This window comes from Aspergillus niger (assembly GCF_000002855.4).
Source record: "Aspergillus niger supercontig An04".
Classification (NCBI taxonomy): Eukaryota; Fungi; Ascomycota; class Eurotiomycetes; order Eurotiales; family Aspergillaceae; genus Aspergillus; species Aspergillus niger.
The window spans coordinates 755033-780649 of NT_166539.1; the positions used below are offsets into that span (position 1 = coordinate 755033).

General features: G+C 50.2%; 10 protein-coding genes across 10 annotated transcripts, besides 2 other annotated features; 3 read left to right on the forward strand and 7 right to left on the reverse strand.

Moving 5' to 3' along the window:
* Positions 1-510: 510 nt before the first annotated feature.
* On the reverse strand, positions 511-1889 carry An04g03000 (uncharacterized protein; the record flags this gene model as incomplete). The annotated part of the gene is made up of 2 exons (XM_059747399.1): positions 511-1172; positions 1229-1889. 2 exons carry the CDS (start codon positions 1887-1889, stop codon positions 511-513), a joined length of 1323 nt encoding a protein of 440 aa, XP_059603588.1.
* A 955-nt stretch (positions 1890-2844) lies between these two features.
* Positions 2845-3441, reverse strand: An04g03010 (uncharacterized protein; the record flags this gene model as incomplete). The annotated part of the gene is made up of 1 exon (XM_001401631.1): positions 2845-3441. The coding sequence occupies one exon, from the start codon at positions 3439-3441 to the stop codon at positions 2845-2847; it is 597 nt and encodes a 198-aa protein (XP_001401668.1).
* A 590-nt stretch (positions 3442-4031) lies between these two features.
* Positions 4032-4086: a sequence feature (Short protein (An04g03020, CAK44618.1) was converted to a misc_feature.).
* A 207-nt stretch (positions 4087-4293) lies between these two features.
* Positions 4294-4325: a sequence feature (Short protein (An04g03020, CAK44618.1) was converted to a misc_feature.).
* Positions 4326-5586: 1261 nt separating this feature from the next.
* Positions 5587-6639, reverse strand: An04g03030 (uncharacterized protein; the record flags this gene model as incomplete). The annotated part of the gene is made up of 1 exon (XM_059747400.1): positions 5587-6639. The coding sequence occupies one exon, from the start codon at positions 6637-6639 to the stop codon at positions 5587-5589; it is 1053 nt and encodes a 350-aa protein (XP_059603589.1).
* Positions 6640-7288: 649 nt separating this feature from the next.
* On the forward strand, positions 7289-7869 carry An04g03040 (uncharacterized protein; the record flags this gene model as incomplete). The annotated part of the gene is made up of 2 exons (XM_059747401.1): positions 7289-7375; positions 7429-7869. The coding sequence occupies 2 exons, from the start codon at positions 7289-7291 to the stop codon at positions 7867-7869; spliced, it is 528 nt and encodes a 175-aa protein (XP_059603590.1).
* Positions 7870-9271: 1402 nt separating this feature from the next.
* An04g03050 (uncharacterized protein) lies at positions 9272-13138 on the reverse strand (the record flags this gene model as incomplete). The annotated part of the gene is made up of 4 exons (XM_059747402.1): positions 9272-9970; positions 10036-12422; positions 12471-12633; positions 12806-13138. The coding sequence occupies 4 exons, from the start codon at positions 13136-13138 to the stop codon at positions 9272-9274; spliced, it is 3582 nt and encodes a 1193-aa protein (XP_059603591.1).
* A 774-nt stretch (positions 13139-13912) lies between these two features.
* On the reverse strand, positions 13913-15988 carry An04g03060 (uncharacterized protein; the record flags this gene model as incomplete). The annotated part of the gene is made up of 5 exons (XM_001401636.3): positions 13913-14629; positions 14685-15030; positions 15083-15366; positions 15420-15573; positions 15654-15988. The coding sequence occupies 5 exons, from the start codon at positions 15986-15988 to the stop codon at positions 13913-13915; spliced, it is 1836 nt and encodes a 611-aa protein (XP_001401673.1).
* Positions 15989-17021: 1033 nt separating this feature from the next.
* On the forward strand, positions 17022-19340 carry An04g03070 (uncharacterized protein; the record flags this gene model as incomplete). Its single annotated transcript, XM_059747403.1, has 4 exons — positions 17022-17188; positions 17267-17585; positions 17757-18202; positions 18251-19340. The coding sequence occupies 4 exons, from the start codon at positions 17022-17024 to the stop codon at positions 19338-19340; spliced, it is 2022 nt and encodes a 673-aa protein (XP_059603592.1).
* Positions 19341-19481: 141 nt separating this feature from the next.
* On the reverse strand, positions 19482-21270 carry An04g03080 (uncharacterized protein; the record flags this gene model as incomplete). Its single annotated transcript, XM_059747404.1, has 4 exons — positions 19482-20628; positions 20729-20945; positions 21002-21058; positions 21117-21270. The coding sequence occupies 4 exons, from the start codon at positions 21268-21270 to the stop codon at positions 19482-19484; spliced, it is 1575 nt and encodes a 524-aa protein (XP_059603593.1).
* Positions 21271-21863: 593 nt separating this feature from the next.
* On the reverse strand, positions 21864-22961 carry An04g03090 (uncharacterized protein; the record flags this gene model as incomplete). The annotated part of the gene is made up of 2 exons (XM_001401639.1): positions 21864-22572; positions 22633-22961. The coding sequence occupies 2 exons, from the start codon at positions 22959-22961 to the stop codon at positions 21864-21866; spliced, it is 1038 nt and encodes a 345-aa protein (XP_001401676.1).
* Positions 22962-23509: 548 nt separating this feature from the next.
* Positions 23510-25282, forward strand: An04g03100 (uncharacterized protein; the record flags this gene model as incomplete). The annotated part of the gene is made up of 1 exon (XM_001401640.1): positions 23510-25282. The coding sequence occupies one exon, from the start codon at positions 23510-23512 to the stop codon at positions 25280-25282; it is 1773 nt and encodes a 590-aa protein (XP_001401677.1).
* Positions 25283-25617: the final 335 nt, after the last annotated feature.

Genomic DNA, 25617 nt, shown 5'->3' on the forward strand with positions numbered 1-25617 from the left:
CCCCCCCCCTCCCCCTCTCACTCGGCAAAATCCTTGCAGCTCGCACCAAACTGACAGCAGATGTGGCAAATGCGATATTTCCTGCATCCCGAGCCACATTCAATACCTCGATTATCCCGGTTCAGAGGAAGGGTACAAATGTCACAGTCCTGAATCGACCGGCTCGGTTCATAACGAAGATATGAATGACTTTCTTCTATCAAAACCTGCCCTCCCAGCTGCATACCGTAACCGACGATGGTTTCTCGCAAAGCATCATTTCCCGTCGATCGTATCCACCACGACAGACTGCGACCAGAGCCATCACGAGGCTCCTGTGTCAGCGGATGGTCCCCGAGGATCCTCCGAACTAGACTCTCCCGGCCGTGCTGAACCGCGACAAGTAGAGGAGTGAACCCAAATTGGTCAGGGCGATGCACAGCGCTGCCACGGGATCGAAGTTCTTCAAATATCTCTTCATTGCCGGTGACTGCCGCGTGGAAAAGCGCCGACCGGCCTTGTTGATCAACGTCATCCCATCCAACGCCGGGGGTCTGCAGCAATCGCGTAGCTATGTCTTGTCTGCCCTTGATCTTGTCTGCCCTTGATCACTGCCCAGGAAAGTGCGTTTCGCCCGTAGCGGCCGTCAACCTCCTGGAGTGATACGCCCTGCTGTATCAGCGTCTCGACCATGTCCGCTTTGCTCTGAACTGCAGCCCAGCACAAGAGAGGCATACGGAGGACGCTTTGCTTGGCATCGCTGCCTGGATAGCGAAGCAATACCCGCACCATTTCCGGAGTCCCCAGACAGACAGCCATTCCCATGGTAGTGACCTCTTCCATGAGAAGGTAAGACGCAGATTTTTGCAGGAGTAAGTCGGGCTTGCGTTGCAGGAGAAGTTCAATGATACGCGGGCGATCCTTGTTGTTATCATTTGCCATTATCACCTGATCCAAAGGCGTCATCTTGCGAATTCCCAGCGTATCAACTTTGGCGTTGTAGTCAAGAAGTAGAGTCACCATCTCCAGGTTGCCTTGTATTGCAGCAAAATCTAGTGCTGTCAAGCCTTCGGCACTACTGATATTGACGTCAGCCCCGTTCTCCAGCAACAATACCATATCCTCAATACTACCGCGAGCCGCAGCGATATGCAAGGCAGTCCGTCCATTTGATCCTTGTCGGGCCTCCATATCTGCTCCTTCTTGGATCAGACGCCTCATGATTTTTCGCCGCGCATCAGCTTCCCACGAATTGTCGGGCGTGGCATTAAGAGTAGAAGTAGCGGCGTGTATCCGTGAACATCTTTAGGATTGACGTTGGGCTTGCATTTGTCGAGCAGCACATCGACTGCCGCCGATTGGTAGTATCGGGCTGCCACAGCCAGGGTCGTGTGTCCGTCGATATTCGTGGCCTCGATATCGACCTTCTGCTGTAACAAAAGCTCGAAGGCCTCCAGGCTCTCGTCGTAGACGGCATAATGTAGCGGGACACCATTGGACCTATCCGCATCCCTCTCGTTCACATCCTCGCCGTCCTCCAACAACATGCGAACTATCTTGGGGTTACCACCTTCCGCAGCACAGGATAAAGGCGTGCGTCCACCGATCGTTTTTGAGATTCTCTTCTGGTACTCTTTGAAGGGAACAATGCTGCTGAGGGCATTCTTGTAGTCTAAAGCGATGCTTAGTTGCTCCGCCCAGCCAGTGCTGCCGTCCATGGTTCTGACTCTCCGCCGTTTGGCCAAAAGATCACGCACAGACTCTTCTTTTCCTAGAAGACATTCCATTCCTAGGGCGAGTCGAGCGTCGCTATCTTCAGCGTCAGTCTGCAATAGGCTGTCCTCTCGCCCGAGGATGGTGAGCTGTTTCACTTCGGCCAGGGTCGACTCGGTTGAATCTAAAGACGACATGATGAGGCGATGACTGGATGGATGACAATGAAAATAGAGCGAACAAATCTTTTGATGTTTTGCTGGTCGAATTGCAGAATCAGTCTGATTGTGATGGTGGTTTTTTGGTGTGTTCTGCTCGATCTATATAGACCTATCCGAGACGCAAGGGAGTGCAACGGGTAGGCAACAACTCCCTGGTGCCTATTTTGTGATAGGTCAATTGTAGCACACCTCATCTCTGTGCATAGAATGTAGAAGACGTGGTTACCTAGCGGCTGATAGCTTTTTCTGCCTGGGCCTGGCCATAATAGTCGGTTGCCAATCATTCCCTTCGAGACTTTAGTGTTGGTTGTATGCTGCATGTAGCATACTGCTCCGAGACATCCCTTTATGGGCTTCACACACGTCTACATTTGAATATCGAGAACGGTATTGATGTCTTGATTAACGGAGTATCTGCCTTGGCCATGTGGGTCTTTTGAGTGAGGACTTGAGACGGTATGAAAATAGGATCCAGCCAATTTTAATAAACACCCTGCCAAAATGCCTCTGATGCCACAGATACCGGTACGACACCTGCTCATCGGCCACAGACTTACTCTCACTCACCTCAATTGCCTTGATCATGTCCAGCTTCTGCTCCTTGCTCCGAGCAAAATCCCGCCCACACTCGCCTGAACTGTGAAACCACCTTGAGCAGCGTCAATTGTGACACCCGTCTCTACCGGACCATAAACCGAAGACCATTAATATAATAAAGTATGCAGTATCACTACTTGCCTAGTATCAGGCTACATTAGAGAATGATAAAGTATAAGCGGCATTCATTTCAACTATAAGCAATTCAATAATCTCTACATTGATCCTTCTCACATAATAGCTATCCCGATAACCTTCAACTGTATCCAGCGAGACCACAGACAACGGATATGATCTGCACAGCAGATCCACACCCCCTCCCCAAGCCATCTTCTTAAACGGCAACAGCGGCATCAACAAGAGGAGCCGCCTCCTCACGCTTAGAGGCCTTGGGGGCCTGATCAGCAAAGTCCTTCACACCTGTGTTAATAGCATCAGAGATGCCACCGGCGATGGAACCAGCCAGGCTCTGCAGGTTCTCCGGGACCTTAGAGACGATCGTATCGGACAACTTCTTAGCAGCGGCCTTCTGCTGGGTGAGGTCGTTGTAGGTCTGCGCGCCCTTGCCGGCCTTGACAATCAGGTTCTTCTTGTTGTCAAGCTTGGTGATAACGGCGGAGATCTTGTTCTTGAGGTCGTTGACGGGGCCGGGGAGCCCCAGCGCGTCACCGCTGCTAAGGGCGGCCGTGCCACTGACCTTGGTGTTGCCGTTGTTGATGGCCGTCACCAGAGTGTCGGAGGCTTGCTGCACCTTGGCCACGTCGCCACCGTTGTAAGCTTGAATGGCAGAGCCCAGGGCGTCGACCTTGGTGCCGATGCCGGAGAGGACGCCGGTGATGGTGGGGAGGTCGCGCTCCTGAACCGCGGTGGGCGCAGCGAGGCTGCCGGCGGCGAGGCCGAGGGTGAGGATGGAGAAGATGGAGAGCTTCATGGTGAAGATTGAGGTGATTGGAAGTGGATTGATTCAAGGATTGGTAGTAGAGTAGGAGTAGTGAATGATGATGCTGATTGCTGATGATAGGGATGGTTGAAAGACAATTGAGCGACTTTATATAGCTCTTTGGCTATACACCCGCGGAGACAGTAAATTCCCAGCCTGACAAAAGAGCGATTTCATGATGATACTTCGCTCGCAAAGTCTGAATAGTAGGTCGACTCCCAGGAAATGACGATGAGCAAACCCCTGAATTGTTAGTGATTTACAGGGACTGGATCACGAACGGTTAGGGATGGCTCAAATTCCGGGGAAGCTGAAGCAGAGACTCAAAAAGCGGATGTTTTCAAGCGTTTCCGTTTGCTTAGCCGAACTTTAAATGCCAATGCAGAACCCTGTCCCACGGGGTGTTCGCGAGGGTCTTGCTATGTCGATCTTTATTTATAATTTAAGCTTTGCTTCCCCTGCCGCCTGTAGTCCTGAATTTTTGGTTCGCTCATCATTGCGGGAGTTTATAAAGCGGAGCTCGGGATCAGCCGCCAAGTAAAGAGCCAACCAACGCTACCTTCTGGTCAAGTGATTTCATGATGCAAAGTTTTCGAGGCCGTCGTTTCTACCCTCGGTCTTATCAACAGGGTCAAGGTTTGTCTGGGAGCTTTGACCAACACCAATTATGGGATTGTTTTGTCCCCTGCTCGAAACGACCCTGTTGCAAGGCAGGGACAATTGAGGTATCACCTTCGATCCGATCACTTACTAGGCGGTCTTTCTCGAGAACATGAATTCCATCAGGGCCGATCAGGACTCCATTTTGTATCAGGGTGTGTCTAAAGACTCGTACTGTACTAGTGCGTCACGCTTCATACAGTGCTGAGCTATAAGCGGAATAACTGGTGAAAGGCTGAAAGGCGGAGGAGATGAGCAGGATGTTAAGTTAGGATGTAGCAGGAGACTGGTACAGAGGAAGAGTAGCAGCGGTATCGGGTGCTTTTTGCTGGTAATTAAATACCCGATTACTAGGCTTTTCCGGCATAATAGCTTGCGTCATTAGTAGAGAGCTGGACCTTGATTCGCCTTCTGCTAGCCATTGAGAGATTCTAGACACCTGAGATATGGTTGAGATTGTGATGTATGAGGTTCTTCACTCTACAGTGCTTAACTGCGTAGCTTGTGCTGGCTAGACAACTGCCCAACTCATGGTCGAGTTGCATAACCGGCGCATCGGGTCTTTCTCGCAAAGTATCATGGATTATATCCATTGCTCAATTGCCAGCGCTGGTTCACACAAGTGCAGAACTTGATGCATTCTCAGGGGCGGTGTGTGCCCTAGCCATCTATTTTTTATAAATGGATAAGAACGTATATCTGAATAATTGCTCAATATATACTACTCATTTCATGATCAATGTTTGATATCTTCAAGTCTCAGGAAAACTAGTTGCGGAATAGGGCCTGAGATAGGCAGGATGGAATCAGTCCTGGGCCACCTCTGCGCTTGTTCCATGCTCAGGAACACTCATTATATACAATCTTGCCAAGGTATGTATTTCAAATATACCAAGAAGTATATCTGCCTCTTGGCGATATCCCCTAGCTTGTAAGTACTGGAAAATCCCCATGATTTCATATGGTTATCTGTGTTCGACAATGCATGTTATGTAGGTAATACTATTACCTCAAAAGAAGTACCTTGCTTACATGCTTGCTTTTAATTATGATTATCTGCTCTGCTGAAAGAAATCTAGGCTTCTGTTCCATCTATGAGTAATGAATACGACTCGACGGCCTCCAATTGCGCTCATTACATCTCGGTCCCAGTATCACATTTTCAATTTCTTCAGCAAATTAATGCTTAATTTTTATTACCGAGCGCCCCAGCTGGCTACATCGTCATAGATAACATGATACGTTATGGAGTTGGTGAATAGCGCAGAAAACCAGATCATTCCTAAATATGTCCATACCAGATACTGCCTGAACGACAATACCAAGCCCAATCGAACTCGTGCATATTGCACATACGCGCCCAGACACGAATTCATCCATAGTGATTATCCTGCCGAAGCAAATTCCTGCTATCAGGATCCGAAACTTTCTGCTCCAAGATTGTGAGCTTGCGATTGATCTGCCCTCGTATTATGGTCATCTGGCCTCAGGTGTGCGGTAACTGATATGTACTACCCTTGAAAGGCGGCGTGCAACTTCAGGGTTAGGAGTAGGTACATTGTCTGGGCGCAACGGGATATAATGTGGTGATGGCTCCAGCGGGTAGTCAGATGGACTGTGAGGTGGAAAGGCTCGATAGTAAGGTAGTGCACTTGCCAATGTTCTTGAAGGTCTGAGGCCACGAGTAGTAGGCGCATAGTCATGGTCTGACGAGGTTTCTAGTGGTGTTAGCACCACTGGTAAGTAAGTTGGATCCAAAGGTGAGACGACCCATTCGGGGACAGGATAAGGCGCATTGTCCCGGCTTGACGGAATTCCCTCTGCTGTTGGTTCCTCTGGGCAGGTATCTAGCTCAAAACGTACGCGCTTCTTGGGTCTAGGTTCTCTGCCAGCCTCCGTTTTGTTGCCACTTTGAAGCTCTCCATCGTGGGTGTGTTCCAACTTGGCAATGTTCAAGTTGAGATTCTGAGATGGATCGGAAGGTGGGGTTGCAAAGGAGCATGCAGGTCCGGGGTCAGGAGGAGGTGGAGAGGGTGTGAATGTGAATTCTGGATACACTGATCTCTCTATGCGATTCGGACCGTATCTATCAGCTCTCCCTTTCCTCCGTATCTTTGGCTTCCGGTCGTTCTTCTCCTTTGCGGTACCGCTGTTCTTCGTGGCTGGCTGTTCAAAGAGATTGCGCCAGCCCTGCACTTTTGAAAGTTCAGCTTTAAGCTCCTGGTTCTCCTTTCGAAGCTCTGCTGCGTCCCTATTTACTTTTTCGATGGTTTCGACAGCATTTTTGGATGATTCGTTGCGCTCTTTGCGAGCCTTGTCACATTCTTCCCAAGCCTTCAACCTCTCCTCTTGAGCCTTGTGACATTGCTCTTCCAAGGTTTTGACATGAGCTTTCAAGAGCTCGATCACATTTAGAGACTCTTTATCCTGCGGCATGTCTTGTAAAGTCATGATTTGTTCGGAAGATAGTTGGATAGGAAGGTTTTCGGTTTGGGCGGGTGGGTTCGTTTTGGAGAAGGTGTCTGCCATGCCTTCACATTCAGTAATGAGGTCTTTCGTGTTTTGAAGAGCGGATTCAAGGGTCACCTTCAGGCGTTTTGATAAAAATCGATTAGGCTGTAACTGTCCACTAAAGTGCACGATGTATTGAGAGCCGTCACAAAAAGTATGGCTACTTATGAAGGAATACACCAGAGAGAGAGAGAGAGAGAGAGAGAGAGAGAGAGAGGAAGGTTGTGAGAAGTGAACAAGGAGCTGCACAGGAGAGTCTAGCTGAGAAAACCTTTCCCTGACGGGGGATGTGAATATCGCCCTGGAGATAGATCGATTAGTCGTTCATTTGTACGTGTGAAGGGTCACAGGCACCGGCGGGTCAGCTATAAGTATCAGTCATGTAGTTTGTTTCCTTTCTCTTCCTCATCACTCTTTCTGCACAACAGAGCTTGACTGTTAGGCCCGTTAACATCTCAGGTGAGTGATACAAACAAGCCCCTGTTATCATAGAAGCACCATTTTCCCCAACTCTTCGGCCCTCTCAAGCCTTTGGCTTGATTCTATATGGAATCAATGTCCAGACACGAATTTCGAAGACTAACAGTGTAAAGTCCCAAAGTATCTCGCCTGTTTAGCATCCACGCCTATCTCTTTCGAACTTCCTCAAGATCCTCACACCAGCACCATGCCAACCACCCAAGACGCACCGTCTGCCCAAGGCGCTTCTGTGGATGAACATGAACAGTCCTCTACACTTGCAAACGCCAGCAGCGTAACGGAAGGATTGATGGAGAGAGAGTCATTAACCAAATTGTTACTCTGCAGGCCAATGAGGTGGTGGATTTCCAGGAGCAGCTATTCAGGGACCCCTGGACCTCTAGGGAAACGCAAGAAGGAGATGAACAAAGAGAGACATCTGTCGTGGAATCAAATCCTCTGGATGGAGTCCAGCGCCGTCAAGCTTCTATTGTCGATCTAACTACGATCCCAGCCCCTCTCGAAAAGGCTTTAGCCAAGATCAAAGACACAGGAATTCCCAACGGCAAGGTGTTGCGTTGGCCCGTGTCTCTGGCACAATGGCGGAGTGATAAGTGCATCGCAGATGTTGTGGAAGATCTGGAATTTTTCCTCGAGATCTTCAAGTTACGCCTTGAGACTCTTCGCAAGGGGGCATGTGAGAAAGATCCAAGGCTCAGGGCTGCACTGTGGCGCGCAGAGCTGAATGCCCTGGATTCACCGCTTCTTAAAAGGCCTCGACGCGAATGATTAGTATCTGATATGATAGCTTTTGTTATCCATGTATGCGCTCCCTAGTCTTGTTTGAAGGCTGCTGTTCCTTGTTCACCTATTTCAAGTCGCTTTGCTGTGTCTACTTCGCTTTCGGTTCCACTACGCCTGCTTTTTTCTTTGATGTATCAATCTGATATTTATCCATAATTCTGGGAACATACCTGCCATCCCTCTCGGATCAAGAACATCACTTCGTGAAATGCAGTTAGAGACTTACAAGTTACTGAACAATCTTCATATCAGACTACTATCATCTATGAAAACCGTTTGAAAATGATTGTCGTCTCCTAGCACTGTCAATAGTGCTACTGTAGTACATAGACCTCTAAAATATAGTACCCAGATAAACATCCTTCTCAGCTTGACCTGAAATCATATGGCTGCATTACTTTGGAGGTAGTTTTCTCGCAATTTAACATAACAATAACCGATCCAAACCACAAAATTGTCAAATGCAGCTCAACTCAGAAATGCACTATCTTACCCAGTAAGATAGAATATAGGTGATAGTTACTTTGGAATATGTCGAAATATTGTAGATGACAGCCTACTGCAGCAATCGTGAGTGCAGAAACTATGTCCGGACCATTCCCTCTACCAGGAAGTGAAGAAGACATACATATGATCGAAAATCAATCTTCATTACCCGTGTCCTCAATGATTCGAATTTATGCCCATCCAGAATCTAAGATCATGAATGCTGGAAAGACCTATGGTTTCAAGTGCATTACATTTACGTTTATCTCGATATGTTCGTTGAAGGGTATTCAGCTCTGCTTCAAATCCAAGATGGAACCAGAGGAAAGGAAGGCATTCCAGCTTCTCTTATCGAGTATGATTACTACCTACTATTGTCTTCATTCAAATCAGCAGCCATAACAGTAACCAATACGCCATGATAGATCTCAACAACGTGAAATCGAAATATCATGAATCTTATTCTTGCTTTATTTTGGTTCTGGTCTTGGTTTATTATTATCTCCCTATACGGAGAAGACTGTAGCGTTATCAAGCCATTGCGAAGGATCCATCTATGGTGAAGTACATGATGGAGGGCTTCCATGAAGAATCACCTTAAGTCTCTACCGACCCCTACATAGCCATGATCATTCTTTCAACTAGTACTAGGCTAAAGCTGGTAATTGCTTGAAAGACCAGCCAGAGGATTGACAACATATGCAGCTTGGGCGTAAGGTACCCTTTTGTGATACTATTTATCTCATCTCGATCGATTAGATAACAGATAATTCCCGATTATATCCTCACTTTTCAAAACATATCTCTAATCCTAACACCCATTCCATACCCTTAAGAATAAGAAAACAAGATACCATCTATGTAGACATGTATGTCCTTCATTAACCCGGAAGAGACCCACTCACAAAGCCTCAATCGCCTTCCTCAGCACCTCCAAACTGCGGTCACTCACCTCCTGAGCACCCTCCTCACTCTCAGCCACCGTCTCCCTCAACGCCCAAGCAATATCACTCCACCATCCCATTCCCACCAGCCCACCTCCCTTCCGCCTCTCCAAACTCTCCTTCAACCGGCTTGTATGCTCCCACTGCTTCGCAGCCACCTCTGCCCGCTCAATGACCTTGTCCGGAATGCCGCACATCGCCGCGCAATGCATACCAAAACTGCCCTCCGCAACGCCATCCTCAAGCTTATATAAGAACGTGACGCGGCGTTCCTCGTCGTCAACGTGGATGCGCATGCGCTTCGGTGCGATTTCAGGATGTCCCTCGAACTCGGCAGCCAGGGAGTGGTAGTGGGTTGCGAAGAATCCGAGAGCGCCGATATGAGTGGCAACATGGTGCAGGACGGCCTGAGCGACCGCCACGCCGTCGTAGGAGCTGGTTCCACGGCCTAGTTCGTCAAGGATGACGAGCGAGCGGGGTGTGGCTTCGGAGAGGATCTTCTTGGTTTCGGAGAGCTCAACGAAGAAGGTTGATTGGGCTGCGAAAATGTTGTCGTTTGCGCCTAGGCGGGACATAATTCGATCGACTGGGGTGAGGCGCGCGGATTGGCAGGGGAGATAACATCCGATCTGGGCCATGATTACGGCGACGCAGGTCTACAGATTTCAGGGTTAGTCTAGGTGATCTAGAGAAGCCATGGAAGAGGAAAGGGCTGGCTTACCATTCGGAGGACGGTGGACTTTCCGGCTGCGTTGGCTCCGGTGAGGAGGTCGATGTTCGCGTGTGTGCCTCCCAGTTGGACGTCGTTAGGGATGAAATCGCCAACTGAGGAGATTAGGCATGGATGGCGCAGCTCCTCGAATTCAAGAACGCTTCGCTCATCGTCGACGAAGACAGGACGGCAGCTAGGTTGTCCGAGCGATGAGGAGGCCTTGGCCAGACTGATGAGGCAGTCGAGCTGGGCAACAATGCGGACGGCAGCAAGCCAAGTGGTGTAGTTTTCGTCAAATCGTGCATAGAATCGGCCAGCGACTTCCTTGACGATCTGACTGTGTGTTTCTTGGGCCTCCTGCAATTGACGGATGAGCTTGCGCAGCTCCGGGAAATAGTAGCGCTTGACTTGTTTGGTAGCAGACATTTGATCCCAGTTCTTTGGGATGTTCTTCACTTTGATTGGCACCTCCAACTGGTAGATCTCCTTGCCATTGTCCTTGTAGATAATTGCGGAAGATCCAAGCTCTTTGCGTACACGCTTCAGCAGGCTCTCGAGGTCGCGGTGGATTTGCTCGATGTTTTCCTGGGAGCTGTCAAAGTCTTCCTCGACACCGGGCTTGGGTACCAGGATGCTATTCTCTCTCGCCTTGGAGCGATCAAAAGCAGTCTTCCAGTACTCGAGCAGCTCATTCAGGTCAGGCATGCCACTGATCAATTGTCCAATAACGCCTTCTCCGGCTGAGCCACTTTCCTTGAGCAGACTCATGGTATACTCGATCTGCTCAAAGCCTTCCAAGACGCGCAGGAAGTCTTGGGCTTTGCAATTCGCAGCATGGACACGAGAGATTAGTCGCTCCAAATCGGGCATCTTGGTCAGCTGGGACGAAAATTGGTCCCGGACAGTGGGATCAGCATTGAGGGCATCCACTGCATCCAAGCGAGCATTGATCTTATTTGCATCTACAAGCGGATGGCATACCCACTGCTTGAACATGCGTTTGCCAAAAGGTGTGATACAGCGGTTCAAAAGCTGGAACAAGGTGCCCTCGGAGCCGCCATCGAAAGAGTTGGAGAATATCTCCATGTTGATAAGAGTTTGACCATCCAGCACCAGGCTGGTGGCCTTCTTGATCGGATCGTACGCAGTGAAGTTTCCAATGGTGATCAAATCACGCTCAATCTTCAGGAGCCTGAGATACTGCACTAGAGCACCGAATGCGGACATGACCAGTTCTTTGTCGCGGGCTTCTCGGAGTGCTTCGGGCCAAGCTTGTAAGTTATCATCGTCCTGGGAGACGAAATACTCGCTCACATCAAGCTCCTTCACTGTGATGTCAGCTTCCCAGAACTCTTTCACCGGCTTCAGGTAATTCCAGAGTGTAGTTGGGCCAGTGTTGTTTTTCAAGATGCGCAAAGCCTTCTGAGATACTGCAGACTTCTCCAAAAGAAGCTCCTGGGGTCGGGTTTGCGCGACGAATGTCTCGAACTTCGTCATGTCAACATCATCCACAAACTCGGACAGGAAGAATTGGCCGGTTGCTGTATCAACGAAAGCAATACCAAAGGCAGGCTTGTCATCAATCAGAGCCTCTTTGATAGCAACACAGTAGGTGGACATGTCATCTTGCAGCATGGAGCCCTCGACGAGGGTACCAGCCGTGAGAACGGACGACAACTCTCTCCTGATGACTTTGTCTTCTTTACCTCCACCCTTCTTACCATCGCGCTCGCGCATCTCCTTGCCCAGGGCCGACTCGATTTGGTCAACACGAGCGATCTTGAAACCCTTGGCCACGAATTGGTTGGCCCAGTGATCCAGACTCATCTCCGGGACACCAACCATGCGCATGTTCACACGGTCCGTGAGCTTCAGATCGAACAGTTGATGTCCGATTGTAGCATCGTTTTCATAAAGTTCGTAGAACTTGCCCTTCTTGAAGAAGACAACGGTATCCCAGAATTTCTGCTTGATCTCCCAGTATTGCTTCTCGAACGGAGAGAACTTGGTCCAAGCCAGTGGAGGGATATACAGGGTGCGAGGATCATATTCAGGATGCCCGATAGGGTGCCCGTCAATGTCCCGGATGTTGGCAAGCCAGGCATACCGTTGTTCAGGCTCTGTCACATGTGCTTTCTGCTTCGTAGTTCCCGAAGATTTCTTTGGAGTAACCGGTGTTGTGCGCGGCTGGCGTGGTTCGGAGCTTTCTGGATCGTACGTCCACTTCAGAGCTGTGCCAGCAGATGCATCTGGTATGTCCATGTCCAAGTCCTCTTCAAATGATACAGGCGGTAAAGAGGAGGACTTGCTCTTCGGTTGTGTCGACGGCCTCTTGCGCTTCTTAGATGGCTTCGCTTCTTCGTCCGAATCGTCTGCAACAATAAAGTCGTCCATTTCTAAAACCTATCAGCATCGTGCATTAAGATTTGAGCACGAAAACTCACCATCATCGGAGTAGCCGACATCTCCACCATCGTTAAACTCGTCATCGCTTTCAGGAGACATCTTCCTTCGCTTGTTCCTGCTGTTACGGCCAGGGCGAAATATCTTCTCGTCGTCATCTTCGCCTTCGGAGTCAGATTCGACGTAATTGACTTGCTTCTTGGCCTTGAATGATAAATTATCAGCACATTTGTAGAACACATTGATGCCCGGGTTCAGATCCTTACCCGCCGTGATGGAGATGCTGTCTTCAGCTCAGCTTTGCCATTCGGGCTCTCCTAATGCATCGTGTGTTAGACGTCAAGCCCGATAACACACCGCTTTCTGCAGATCGCACCTGTGCATTATCTTCCTGCTCATCCTCCTCCGGAATCACTAGGTCACTACTAGGCACCGGCTCCAATTCTTGCTTGAACTTAGGAACGCTCTTCTTCCTTTCCGCCGCGCCCTTCGCACTTCCGCGTCGCTGCTCTGAGACCCTCTCCGCCGGAGAAGAAGCAGGCTCCGCATTGCGAGCAGTGGACGGGGTGGATGGAGATGACTTCTGAAAGAACCCAAGAATTGACTTCTGGTTTTTCATGTTCTGGGTGCTGGACGTGGAACGTTTCAAGGCTCCGGTGGGCGGCGTCGCAGTCGTGGGAGAGGAGGCGGCGGGGGTTCCTCTAGCCATTATGGGTTGTATTGTTATATATCAGAAGGAGGTTGATGGTAGGTAGTTTATATCATGCTTTATTATAAAAAATAAAATAGGCCCATCAAATGGGTCAGGGGAATGGGAAGCAACAGAGGAAGGGGATGAACATTGGACAGGGTGAACTGAATGGTCCAGACAGTCCCGGGGAGCGCAGCGAGAAACGGGCGTCGCGCGTCGACGCGTTAAGTGGATTTCTGCCGCCGCCTTCTGCTTCGAGACTGACAGCCCGGGTGCCTCTCGCCCAATGAAATCCCGGTGGAGATCGTAGTATGGGGTAAAAGCGGAAGTCTACTAATTTGATACATCGACTCGACGTGTGAAGCAGGGGGATTTTCATTAGGGACGGTGAGGGGAAAAAAGAACCATACTGGCTTGACTACCGAAGACAGTGCAACGCTTGGGGTTTTATTTTCGATGCCAATTTTTTCAGCGTTTCAGAGCCTTTCCAGTCTACTACTCGATAATGAAACTGATTCTCGGAGGACCTCTCTGAAGGTACGATAAGGAGACAGATACTGCCTGGCAGCTAGCACCTTACTGTTATCGTACTAGTAGAGCTATGATTCTTGATAGGAGTAGAGAGCATCAGCATTGTTAGTTGATACATTTCACCTCTTTCCGCTACACCCGGCTATGAGAGGCTTATCAATCGTCGGATACATTTGGCATACATGGTATATATACATGTCTAAAAATACAATGAGGAGTGTATAATCAAGTCAGAGCCTTTCAGGCTCAGCCAGATGGCCTTTAAGCGCTGTTGCCGGATTCCGGCGTTTCCGGCTCCCACCCGGGCGCGGTGAATCCAGCCGCCTTGAATTCTTCATCGCTGACAATGGTCACGATCTTAAACTTCCACTTGCCCATCTTCAGGAAAAGTTTGTCTCCAATGATAAACTCCTGTGTCTTCGCCGCGGGCCATACCTTGATGGGGGTGAACGCAAGGTCGTCACTCATTTGCCCGCTATCTCCCGGACGACTGCCGACATAAGCACCCCGGTTCTCAATTGCGCGGTGGCCTTCACTCTTGGAACCAACCAGTCCTGCGGACCAGAGGACTTTGTTCAGCGTCTGATTATACACTAGAGACCGCGGAAGGGTAATGTTGACTTGTGGCATGTTTGCAAAGTTGGTTTGAGGGGCATAGGGATTTCCAGATTCTTGAGTAGCAAAGCCGGCCGTTGGTGACTGGGGGCTACCACCGGTCGAGGGTTTCCGGGGTAGTGGGCTTGGTTCTGCCGTAGATAACCGTGGACGGAAAAGCTGACGGTGCTGGAGAGCCACCGCATCAGCTTCCACCTTGCCATGGACCAGCTCGACAAACTCTGAAGCGAGAGCATGCTGGGCCACCCGCTTAGAGGGGTCCTTGTTTTGTTCCTCCATAATCTTAGCGATTTCGGGCAGCGGCAAAAAGGTGAACATCTTCAGGTAGCGCTCAACAACATCATCCGGTGTCCGAACGAAGAACTGTCATCCATCAGTTAAGTCAGGCGAGTTGTCGAGGTGGTGCGGTGCATCATACCTGGTACAGCTCGAAAGTAGACGTCATGTCTTTGTCGAGCCAGACCGCGTTTCCAGCAGACTTGCCAAATTTCTCGCCAGACGGAGCCGTGAGCAAAGGAGTCGTGATACCAATAGGCCTAGAAAGTTCATCTTTAAAATCGAATTGTTGCTCTGGATCGGTCATGTTCTTGCCGATGGACTTCACTGCGTCCATGCCAAAGAGAATATTGCCGAATTGGTCCGAGCCGCCAACCTGAACCTGAACACCCTTTTGGAAGAGTACCCACCAGTCCCATGCCTGCATTAGGGGGTAAGTAAACTCGGCAAAGGACATTCCATCTCCCTTGGACAGCCGGTTTTTGACCCTATGTGTTCGTGAGCATCATCCTGACGGATATTGGGAAAGGGCGAACTTACGTGTCTCGCCCCATCATGGGTCCGAGACGGGTGTGAACGCCTAGGTCTCGAAGCAATTCTATAACAGGCAGCGAATTCCACCAGGTGTTGTTGTTCACAAGGGCACGCCGCCAGTACTTATTAATATAGCCATGTCTTCTGCCATACGTATCAATACTATGCCCCAGCTTCTTGAGCTGCATATGCATGCTCGCCATGTTGGCTTTCCGGACGGAGGAGTGAACTTGATCCCGGCTTTTCAGTCGTCCTGTTGGGTCACCGAAGCGAGCGGTAGCACCACCAAGCTGTGAGATGTTAGCCAGGCTCGATATTGCCCAACCATACGTATATTACTGACCAGAAACGTGACCGGCAAGCCCCAGACGTAACCCCAAGCCAGAATCATAAACGGTAGCATATGTCCAACGTGTAAAGACGGAGCGGTAGGATCCACGCCAGCGTACATGCCAACTCTCTTTTTCGTGAAGAGACGGTCTAACGTTTCTCGTTCTCTGCATTTGGTGGTAGGGTCAAGTTAGCCAACCACCGCCAATTCCAGTTTATTAATGTGTACTACTTCGAAATCACCTACCCAACAACATCGTGCAGTAGTCCGCGCTCCTCAAGGTGTTGTGCAAAGTTCTTCCTCTTTCCTGCTTCAATCTCGTCCGCAAAGTCATCCCATTCTTTTGCAGCGTCCTTCTGTTTCTGCAGATAGCTCCGCGAGATCCAACGTCTCTGATCCGATGCAATTTGAGTGACTGGGTATCTAAGCATGGGCCGAATGCTGCTGGAGGGCGACTGGTTCATCCGCAACACTTCGGCGGTCCGCACATAGTTGCGAGCGCCGCATAATGTTTTCTGTGGTAAAGTCTTCGGTACATGGAGGCGTAGCGCGCGAGGCAGAGCCCCTGTGTGTGGCCTCATGATACCAGGTAGCAGACAAGTCAACCAATGGCTGCTTGTAACTGACTGGCAATGGTATTGCGCAAGAATGGCAGATCACTCAACTCTAAAATCACCTCCGAGAAGAAGCCGATCAGTTGCGCCGCGACGGAGAATTGTTGACGCGGAGCTCATTGCCCGATAGGGCGTTTCCCGATTAGAACAGGTCACATGAGATTTACTGTGATTTAGGTTGTACCGCCAAACAGACCGCCTGAGCCGGCAGAACCCAGTGAACCTCGCAGCGAAAACCACGGATTTAAGCGGATTTAAGAATGTACGTCCCAGAAAAACTGGGAGTGAAACTGTATGTTTTGGCGGTGACAGTACTCCGTATTCTGTGCATACTTTTGATCCCCTACCGCCATACAGACCGCCTAGGTTGGCAGAATCTTGCCCAGAAATGCCCGGATTTAGGCGGCGTTATGGATATACATCCCTGTAGTGGTTGTCGACAATTCAATATAAGCAGCCACATCCTGATGTCTTACCTTTTTCCTGAAACTCATCTTCCAATTTCACATTTACTATTATTTAAATTCTTCGTACTGTTCCAGTTGATGTGATCATGAATCGGCACTTTTGAGGATCCAGTAGTACGTTCGACATATATTTTGATGGTTAGCTATAGTTATGACCTACCAAACGGCTATCACACACAGCAAGTCTATATAGTACCAGGGATGACGAATCCTAGAAGCCTCCTTAATGACTGATGCAACGCGTCTAATCTCAAATGAAGCATGTGCTGCTTAGACTCCGTCAGGCCAGTGTGCAGCATTCTTTCCAGGAAGCTTACCCCGGAAAATATTAGCTGCAGGTCCAAAATGCGGGGAAGCGAAATGCCGAAGAACCAAAGGCGCACGAGCATCACCTCGGCCGAGCTCGGGCGAGCTCACCCGGCCAGCATATAATCTTCTGTGATCGCTACATTCTCTCTTAGGACATAAAGGTTGTGGTATTCGACTGATTACCGTCCGAATAATAACTCTGTGGTTATCACATGTGTCTAGCCATGCCACAACCTATGCGACAGACCCAGCGAGTCCCCCGAACATGCATCCAATGTGCTCGGAGAAAGATTAAATGCTCCAAGAAAATACCATGCGAAGAGTGCATCCGGCGCGGTGATACTGTCGCCTGCAAGCGCGAAATTGTCAGAGTGCATGGCAAGGTCACCGTGTGAGTCCACCTCATCCTATCTGTCCATGCATTGATTAATGCCCGGTTCAATAATCTGATCTCATGACCCATGAGCAGCGCAGTAGATGAAGAGAAACGGATGGACGATTCGGACTCGGAATCAAACCTTGTGCGAGAAAACATCAGCCTCAAAACTCGCATTAGGCAGCTGGAATCAGTACTTTCTCGGCCTGAAACGCTGAAACTTGAGGCAGATATCTTCCGATTGTCTCCTGCTGCAGAGAACCCAGACTCTTCAGACAGAGTTCTGAACGACTTTCAAAGTCTCCCATTTGGACTCTTGGTGGAAGCGTCACAAGTCTCCGGGGGCGCTCTTCATCCGAGGGATGACCACTTACTACTCGTATTGCCAGATCGGCATTGGAGCGAAACTATTGTACGGTTTTCTCTAACCCATTTTGGGTGGGTCCATTGTGCTCTAGATACTTCGGCTTTTATGACAGACCACTCTTCCTTCTGGGACCACCTCAGCCACAGCAGATCAGAAAGCCTAAAGAATCATGCTTGGATTGCGGTATATCTTAGTGTGCTGGCTGTAAGTTTCTAGGTGGCGATGAGAAGCCCTCAGCTCACTGTTCGGCAGATAGGGGTATATTTCATGGCAGACGATCATATTTGCAAGATCCGTTTTCTCCAGGAGTCACTCCCTTCTTACAGGTCATCGCTCCTAAGTAGAGTACCCACGGAACTGTGCCGTATCTGGTGCGAAGCTGCTCTGAAGGAGCTCGGCTATGCCAACTACTTGAGCAAGCCCAGTATTTCGACTGTACAAACATTGGTGATTCTGAATATCGTGCATAAAAATCTTGGCGAGTCATGTCGCGAATACACACTACACGGTCTCGCAGTCAATATTGCCCGCTTGATTGGAATTGATCGTCTCGGAGGACGTTCTGATAGACCCAGTAACTGTCTACTTAAAGACACAGGGCTGATTCGGAAAAATGAAAACGTCTACCGCAGGCTATGGTGGACACTGGTGATCTGCGACTGGTAAGTATTCTGCTCATATTGGGCTGGACTTCACTAAGAGAAGCCAAGGATGACCGTGTGGTCCCGCCCTATTTCAATACACCCGGACTCCTTCACGACAGTGCTAGAAACTGAGGATGGAGAGGAAGTGCCACCAATCATAGCTGGCGAAGACAAGCATATTCCATCTCCATTTGAGTACCATAAAGCAATGGCCCAGCTCGCTGCAACCATGCAGAACCACGCTAGATCTATCAACGAGTGGACCACAGTAGCTGTCCGAGCCTCCTTCGAGGAGCTCGACTCTGTGGCTGCAACATTTCCGCCCCATCTCTCATACCCCGGGACCGACGAATCTGTGCTTGAGGTCGAACAAGGACTTGAATGGATCCACGTCCAACGCAGTCTTATTTTCAACTGTTTAGATTGCTGGCACATAAACCTATGCGTCGCTCTAATACCTCAACTATTGGGCAACCCAGCAACTGGAGAGGATGGTGTGCAGCAGAGCGGGATTTCCTGCGCAAAGGCCATTCTGTCCCGACGATACCATGATCCATGTCCCCACTTCCACAAGTTCTGGGCAACCACATGCTCCACTGTCACGGCTGCTATATTTTTGGCTCTGGACCTGATCTGCTTTCGCCATCACCGATCATCTGCTGAAGTGGCTGAAGAAAAGGCCTTGATCTTGTTCGGTATCTATCTTGTGGAGCGAACATGCACAGATACACGGCACGACGCCTTACTTGTCTTGCGCCGTCTTGTTGAGCTATCCAACGTTCTGCGACCCAGACAATTCATCGACCAGAAGGTATTCGTCCGGCTCATGAAGCTTGTCGCTTCTCCCAAACTATGGGCCTCATTCTCCGATACAGAGGTCACGTTGAGATTTCTGTTTGCGGACCTGTCGTCAACTGGGGAGGCGAGCAAGTCGGCATTAGACCATGATGAGCAGATACAAAGCACTGATGCTGGCGACGTCACGTGTGGGAATATACTACCAAACACCCTGAGCCGGTTTGCGACAGTCACAGGTGAAGCAGGGGACTTGCTTCCACTCGAAGACGATCTCTTTTCCTCTGAGCTCATTGACATGTCGCTGCCGTGGTTGGATCCCGGGAGCCTGATGGCATTTCCAAACGAGGTGTCATTCTGATAGACAGAGCTATGTGCTGGATATATGTTAAAACCCCACCCAATATATTTCAAGTTAAATAAACCGAATCCAGCTTCAAACGTCACATCAAATAGCTACGTCGTATCAACAAACTCAACAAAACAACCCATAGCATCTCAATCAAAACTCCGCACTCCTCCCATCCACCGCATATTTCATCGTAACCCTTCTAATCCAGGCCCCAAAGACAAAAACCGGAATTCCAAGCGCCGCCACAACACCCGCAATGATCGCACAAATATCCAAAGCACCCTGGAACCCCTTCTCAGTCACGAACTTCGTAATCCCAAACGAGATCCCAAAAGAAATAAACCCGCGAATGGCACAAATCAGAACCAGAATTGGCGCCGCTCGCTCTCCATAACTATCCAACGAATACGTGTACCCGTTGAGAATAATTCCTATATAAGCGAAATACATCCCGCTAAAGGTAGTGGTAATCGCCCACGGCGACCACTCCGTAGGATGAGATCCAGCACGGCCAAAGATAACGCATGAAATAAGCAGTACGACAATCGGCAATAGCATCGGGATGAGCCGAATCTCGGACTCAACGGTGCCGTTCCCTCGACGGCTCGCGACCCATTTGTATAGCTGATCGCCGCCGTAGCCGAGTACGGGAACCATTATCATCGCTACCACGATTTGCCCGCCCTGGACTAGGCCTAGGCTTGTTGTTGGGTAATTGTATGGAGGGGCTCCTAGGATGGAGGAGTATTCTGTCACTCCGATAACGTAGATGCCGAGGGAGACGCTGTTCATTAGGACCACCCAGAGGATGTTAGGGAACAGGATGCATTGTCCCATTTGCTTGTAGCATGTTAGGGCTTCTTCCCAGTTCGCTGGTGGGTGCATGATTTTGAGAGTGTGTTTCCAGGTGCGGGCTTGGTAGTTGGTGAAGTCTAGGGGTACGCGGTTCTTGGTGGTTGCGTGGATGACGGCTTGCTCTTCGCCGTCGTGATGGATGTGCACTTCGCCTTCGAAGGCGTCGGTTGGTCGGTCATAGCGGGATTCGGGGACTAGGGTGAATGCGCCGATGAAGACTAGTCCGCTGGCGATGGAGAATACCCCGTACCACCATCTCCAGCCCAGGCTACTTACTAGGTAGGATGTGGCGATGGTTAAGGCGGCGGTGCCGATGGATTGGATGGCACTGAACCAGGCGAGTCGGCTGCTGCGTTCGTGGACGAAGTGGATTTCCTGGATTATGTTGATTAGATTATTCGGTCTATGAAGCATAGGATATGGGATGGGGATGTGGATGTACCTGGATGATAAGAGGACATAAGGCTTCTGATTGCCCTGCTGCCAACGATAACACATCTCTTCCCGCTATATGCGACGAAAGACTTGTGCTCGCAGCGCACCATATTGATCCCACGGTCAGGATCAATGCAGAGCCTAGGAATACTGGGCGTCTGCCGATTGCCATGGCGAGTGGCATAGCGATGATGTTCCCTATTCCCATAAAGAGGGTTGGGTAGGTCATTAGATCGTCGGTTCGGGGGCTGTAGTCGTAGTAGGCTTCCATTAAAGTGACGAAGGGGCCCATTCCGGAGGTCATTAGAACACCGAGGACGGAGACTAGATTGATCGTATTAGATGGTGGTTTGTCTAGTGAGGGAAGGGATGGAGCGTACACAATCCCAGCACGAACGTGATTATCCATTTTTGCCATTGAGGGTAGTTCAAGGGATCTGTTTCACTGTTCGTTAGCCATATGATATTCTCGAACAGGTTGTGAAGGAATCAAACCTCTTGGATCCGGAGACGGCGTCGGAATCAACACTATTTCTCCATCCTCGACTAATTTCACTGTGCCGGTTGGGTTACTGCCTTTGCCATGATGCTTTAAGGATTTCTCCATAGCGAGTTCATGGTGCGTTGCGTCGATGTCCTTGTCATCCATATTGCTATGTGCAGACATTTGGCTTGTCTTTGCAGGAGCTGTGTCCTACTACCCTTAATCAATAAAGGACGGGGGAATGGACTAAGCAGTGCTCCCTCCCGGCCTTCATATGCCTTCCATCCTGATGGTTCCAAGTACCCCGTGGGGTAGAACTTGTCTGTGTAATGAAGCCTAGCTTATTAGCCACATCGTGTCCGAGCGTGGAGTTGGAGCTGCAAACGTGGAGCCGAAAGTATGTTTTGATTGATGATATGGTGTGAAGAAGTGAGGGAACCAGCGAGATGGGAGAATCTCGCCCGAGCTCACCCGGGCGGAGGTGCGCGTGCCGCACGACGGCAATGGACGACGTTGCGGTAACCGACTAGTGGAAGTTGATCACATCGATAGCCCCCATGTAGATGCTAGGTGTCATCAATGGGTTGGATACTGGTTGTTTAAGATCGTGGAGAGGTTTATGTGGTGCTACAGCTGGGTGTATTTGCAGTGCTTTGCAAAGGAGACACTTGTCTCGCATCAGATGGCTTATAATATATCATCAAAGGGCGTCCATGACAAAAGAAGTAGAATTGTAAGATATCTAATACTACAGATCACTAGTACGGCTTCACACCTGCCAACTGCAACAGTCTCTCACTCCTCACCGGCTTGGTAAGAGGTTCGTCCCTCTCCAACGGATCCACCACTTCCTCTCCATCCACTTGCACCATCGCCTTCCCATGTGTGAACAAGTTCGTATGCGGCCAGTGTGTAGTTGTCTCATATGCCTCGAATAATTCTTTCTTCTTCTGCCGATCCTCCTCACTCATCCACGCCGCCGGCGTATATGTCGCATAAACAATGGTGCGCACCAGATCCGAGGTCCCGAACTGAGCCCAGTGCATCTGTCTGGAGTCCCAAAGGATCAAATCTCCTGGTTCAGCACAGACCTTGATCAACTCGCACCCACGCTCGCGGTACCAGTCTAAATCCTTGTCATGGAAGGGATGGAAGTCCTTGTGTTTGGCGGTGCGCCAGGGCGTGGGGCCAGTGACCGGGTTCTCTTCGAAGAATTGGTCAAAGAGCGGCGCGGAACCCTTCATTACAATGAGTCCACCGTCATCGGGGCCCGAGTTAGAGAGATTGACAATGCCCTGGACACAGACCAGACCTTTGCGTTCGGGCGCTTGGTCGCAGTGGGGCCAGGGCTGAGAATCGTAGGCGCCTACAATGGATTGAGGGAGGGTGATGTTCACTGTGTCGAAGGAGACGACGAGCTCGTCGGTGCCCCAGAGTTTGGCGAAGGGAGCAATGACGTCTGGCTCGCTGTAGCCATGGTTTAGCAAGATGGATCTCTAGAGAGGAGGGAAGAGAGACGTGACTTACCACCGGACGTCCCAGACATACTTCTCGTGCGCAGCAGAGAAGTGCAGGTACATGCCGCCTTTCCAGCTCTGTGGGAGGTTTTCCTTCTTCCAGGTGGACTTGTCGTTGCGATCAAAGCCAAGGCCGAATGATTCGAGCCAGGTCAGGGCTTCGCTTTGGTATTCGCTGGCGCGCTCTTTGCTCAGCACGCCTTTGATGACAGCGTAACCGTCACGAAAGAAGTCATCACGGAAGTCACCATATTGAGGCTGCTGTGTCTGGATGGACTGAAGCTTCCCCGGGGCAGGGGATGGGATGGGCTCCGGAGTGTCGACACGGGAGGGTGCCATATTTAGGACGCTTGACTTGGAAGGAATATGGTTGAAGTGTAAAATTGCAATAAAGGATCTCCTGGATGGCTAAGCAAATGGTACTTTGAGAATATACAGCTTTGGTGACGTCGAGGGCTTCGGCGGCAAGAGGAGCTTTTGCGCGCTTTTATCCCTCCAGCTGGATCTCCAGCCAGGGTAATTGATCCGAACTGATCCCCTTAGACACGGCCGAGCCCATCCTCATCCGAGATAGTAATCGCCACTTCCCATGACCTAGTCATTGTGCCCGAACTCATGAATTGCCGAACGGTCAGCAGAGCTCAAGACGAGCATGCAAACTCGCCCGAGCTCGGCCGTGCTGGGGGTATAGCCGCGATAGCACGATCCGACAATGCGCCATGTCCACAACCCGACAACCAGAGAGAAAAGCAAGAGCTCACATTGATTTGTAACTTCACGCTTAGTATTTTCTTGAAAAACACATAGTGGTGGGCGCGTGGCATTGTTCATAAGGAGCTCGACAATCTCTGGCATTCCCGTCTATATTGCGATCAATACTTTTCAAAATGCCTTCTCCGGTACCTGTTGCGACTCGTCCAATTGACAAGCCCACCGTGGGCAGAAACAATTACCAGCCGTTTGGGTTTCGTGAAGAAGTTCTACCCAAAGGCTGGAACAAAGATGGCTCGCGTCCCTTGCCTTGTGACATCCATGCATCGCACGACGTGGGTATCCAGGTCCGGGATGGAAGCACATTATATTGCGACATCTATCGTCCTACAGACACCACCAAACCTGTACCCGCAATCTTAGCATGGAGCCCCTTTGGGAAGAAGTTCAATGGAATTAGCATGTTGAAGTTCCTCCCCTGGGGTCTAGGGATTCCTCAAGGCGTGCTGAGCGGCCTGGAGAAATTCGAAGGGCCTGATCCAGCTGAGTTTGTGCCTCGAGGCTTCGCCATCATCAACGTCGATGCCCGTGGTTCTGGCGATTCAGACGGCACAGTAGGTATCATGGGCACCCAGGAAGCCGAGGACGGTTACGACGTGATCGAGGCCGTGGCTAAGATGCCCTGGTGCAATGGAAACGTTGGTCTAGCAGGAAACTCACACTTGGCCATCGTCCAGTGGTTTATCGCTGCGTTGCACCCGCCATCACTCAAGGCTATTGCTCCTTGGGAAGCATGCGGTGACCTCTATCGAGAGCAGTTCGTGCGAGGAGGAGTCTTCGATGCGGGCTTGTTTGATTTCATCATCGATCATAATATCCAGGGCCACGGGGGTGTGGAAGACTTTCACGAGATGTATCGACGATATCCGCTTGCGAACAGCGCATACTGGAAGGATAAACGACCAGATCTCAGCCAGATCAGCATACCCGCCTATATCACCGCTTCGTACACCAGTTTTGTGCACACGATGGGGTCGCTTCGCGGATGGCTCCAGACCCAATCGTCGGATAAATGGCTGCGACTCTGCCCATGGCAGGAATGGTACGATATGTGGAATTGCAAGGAATCTGCCGCTGAGCTCGCATCCTTTTTCGACCGCTATTTGAATGGCACCGACAATGGATGGGAGAAGACACCCAGGGTACGGACTACCATATTGCGATTCAATCAAGATCCGTTGTACAATATCGCGGAGGAGGACTACCCAATTCCACGCACCGAATATCGCAAGATGTACTTTCACCCCGAAGGCCGTCTCAGCGATGACGCCCCCAGTGGGGTTTCATCAGTGTCATATAACTCAGAGAAGTACCAAGACTGCGCGAGCTTCACCCACACTTTCTCCAGCCGAACAAGATTGGCGGGGATCCCCAAAGCAGTGGTGTACATGTCGTGTCCAGACTTTCATGATCTTGACGTGTATGTTCTTATAAGGAAGCTTGACGCGCAAGGAAAGGCACTGCTCAATCTCAACATTCCGTGGTCATCAATAGCGAAATTCGGCGTCGGTCCAGACGATGTTGACAGCATCTCTCCTCGGGAGAAGAACAATCTCATGTTCCATGTCGGGTCCTTGGGGATCTTACGGGCTTCACGCCGAGCCATTGACCCTGCCAGGTCACTTCATGAGAACTTTCCCTTTCACCCACATGACCGCGACGAATACATCACCCCTGGAGACATTGTGAAGCTGGAGATCGGCATATGGGCGATGGGAGTGGAATATGAGGCAGGAGAAAGCATACGCGTCGAAGTGCATGGAAACAGTCCATTGCTGCGGGGTGAGTTCAAAGAAGACGGGGAATTCCAGGAACTGGCATCACATGGAACACACGTGCTCCATCTGGGGGGTGAACATTCTTCGCATATCGTTCTGCCGTTCGTATGACCGGGCACGATGCGCCGAATACAGTGACATATAGACATGTAGGCTAGCTTGCAGAGAACTTTGCTACTATCACGCAAGTAATGGTATAAACAAGATTTCGAATTTGCTTTATATCCTAACTAAACATGGCCTGGGGCATTGCTGCAGAGCCCAATCATAGGCGCCATCAGCACCAGTAAGGGTCATACAGCATAGCCGCTCCCCCAGGCATAACACCTCCAAGTAATGTGTGAATCAGAGATGCCTTAATCGCGTCCGTCAAGTAACAAGGTTGGTGTGCCGAACGCCTATTTCATCCCACTCTCAACCGGAACCCATCAGCCCTTTAGCCCCGA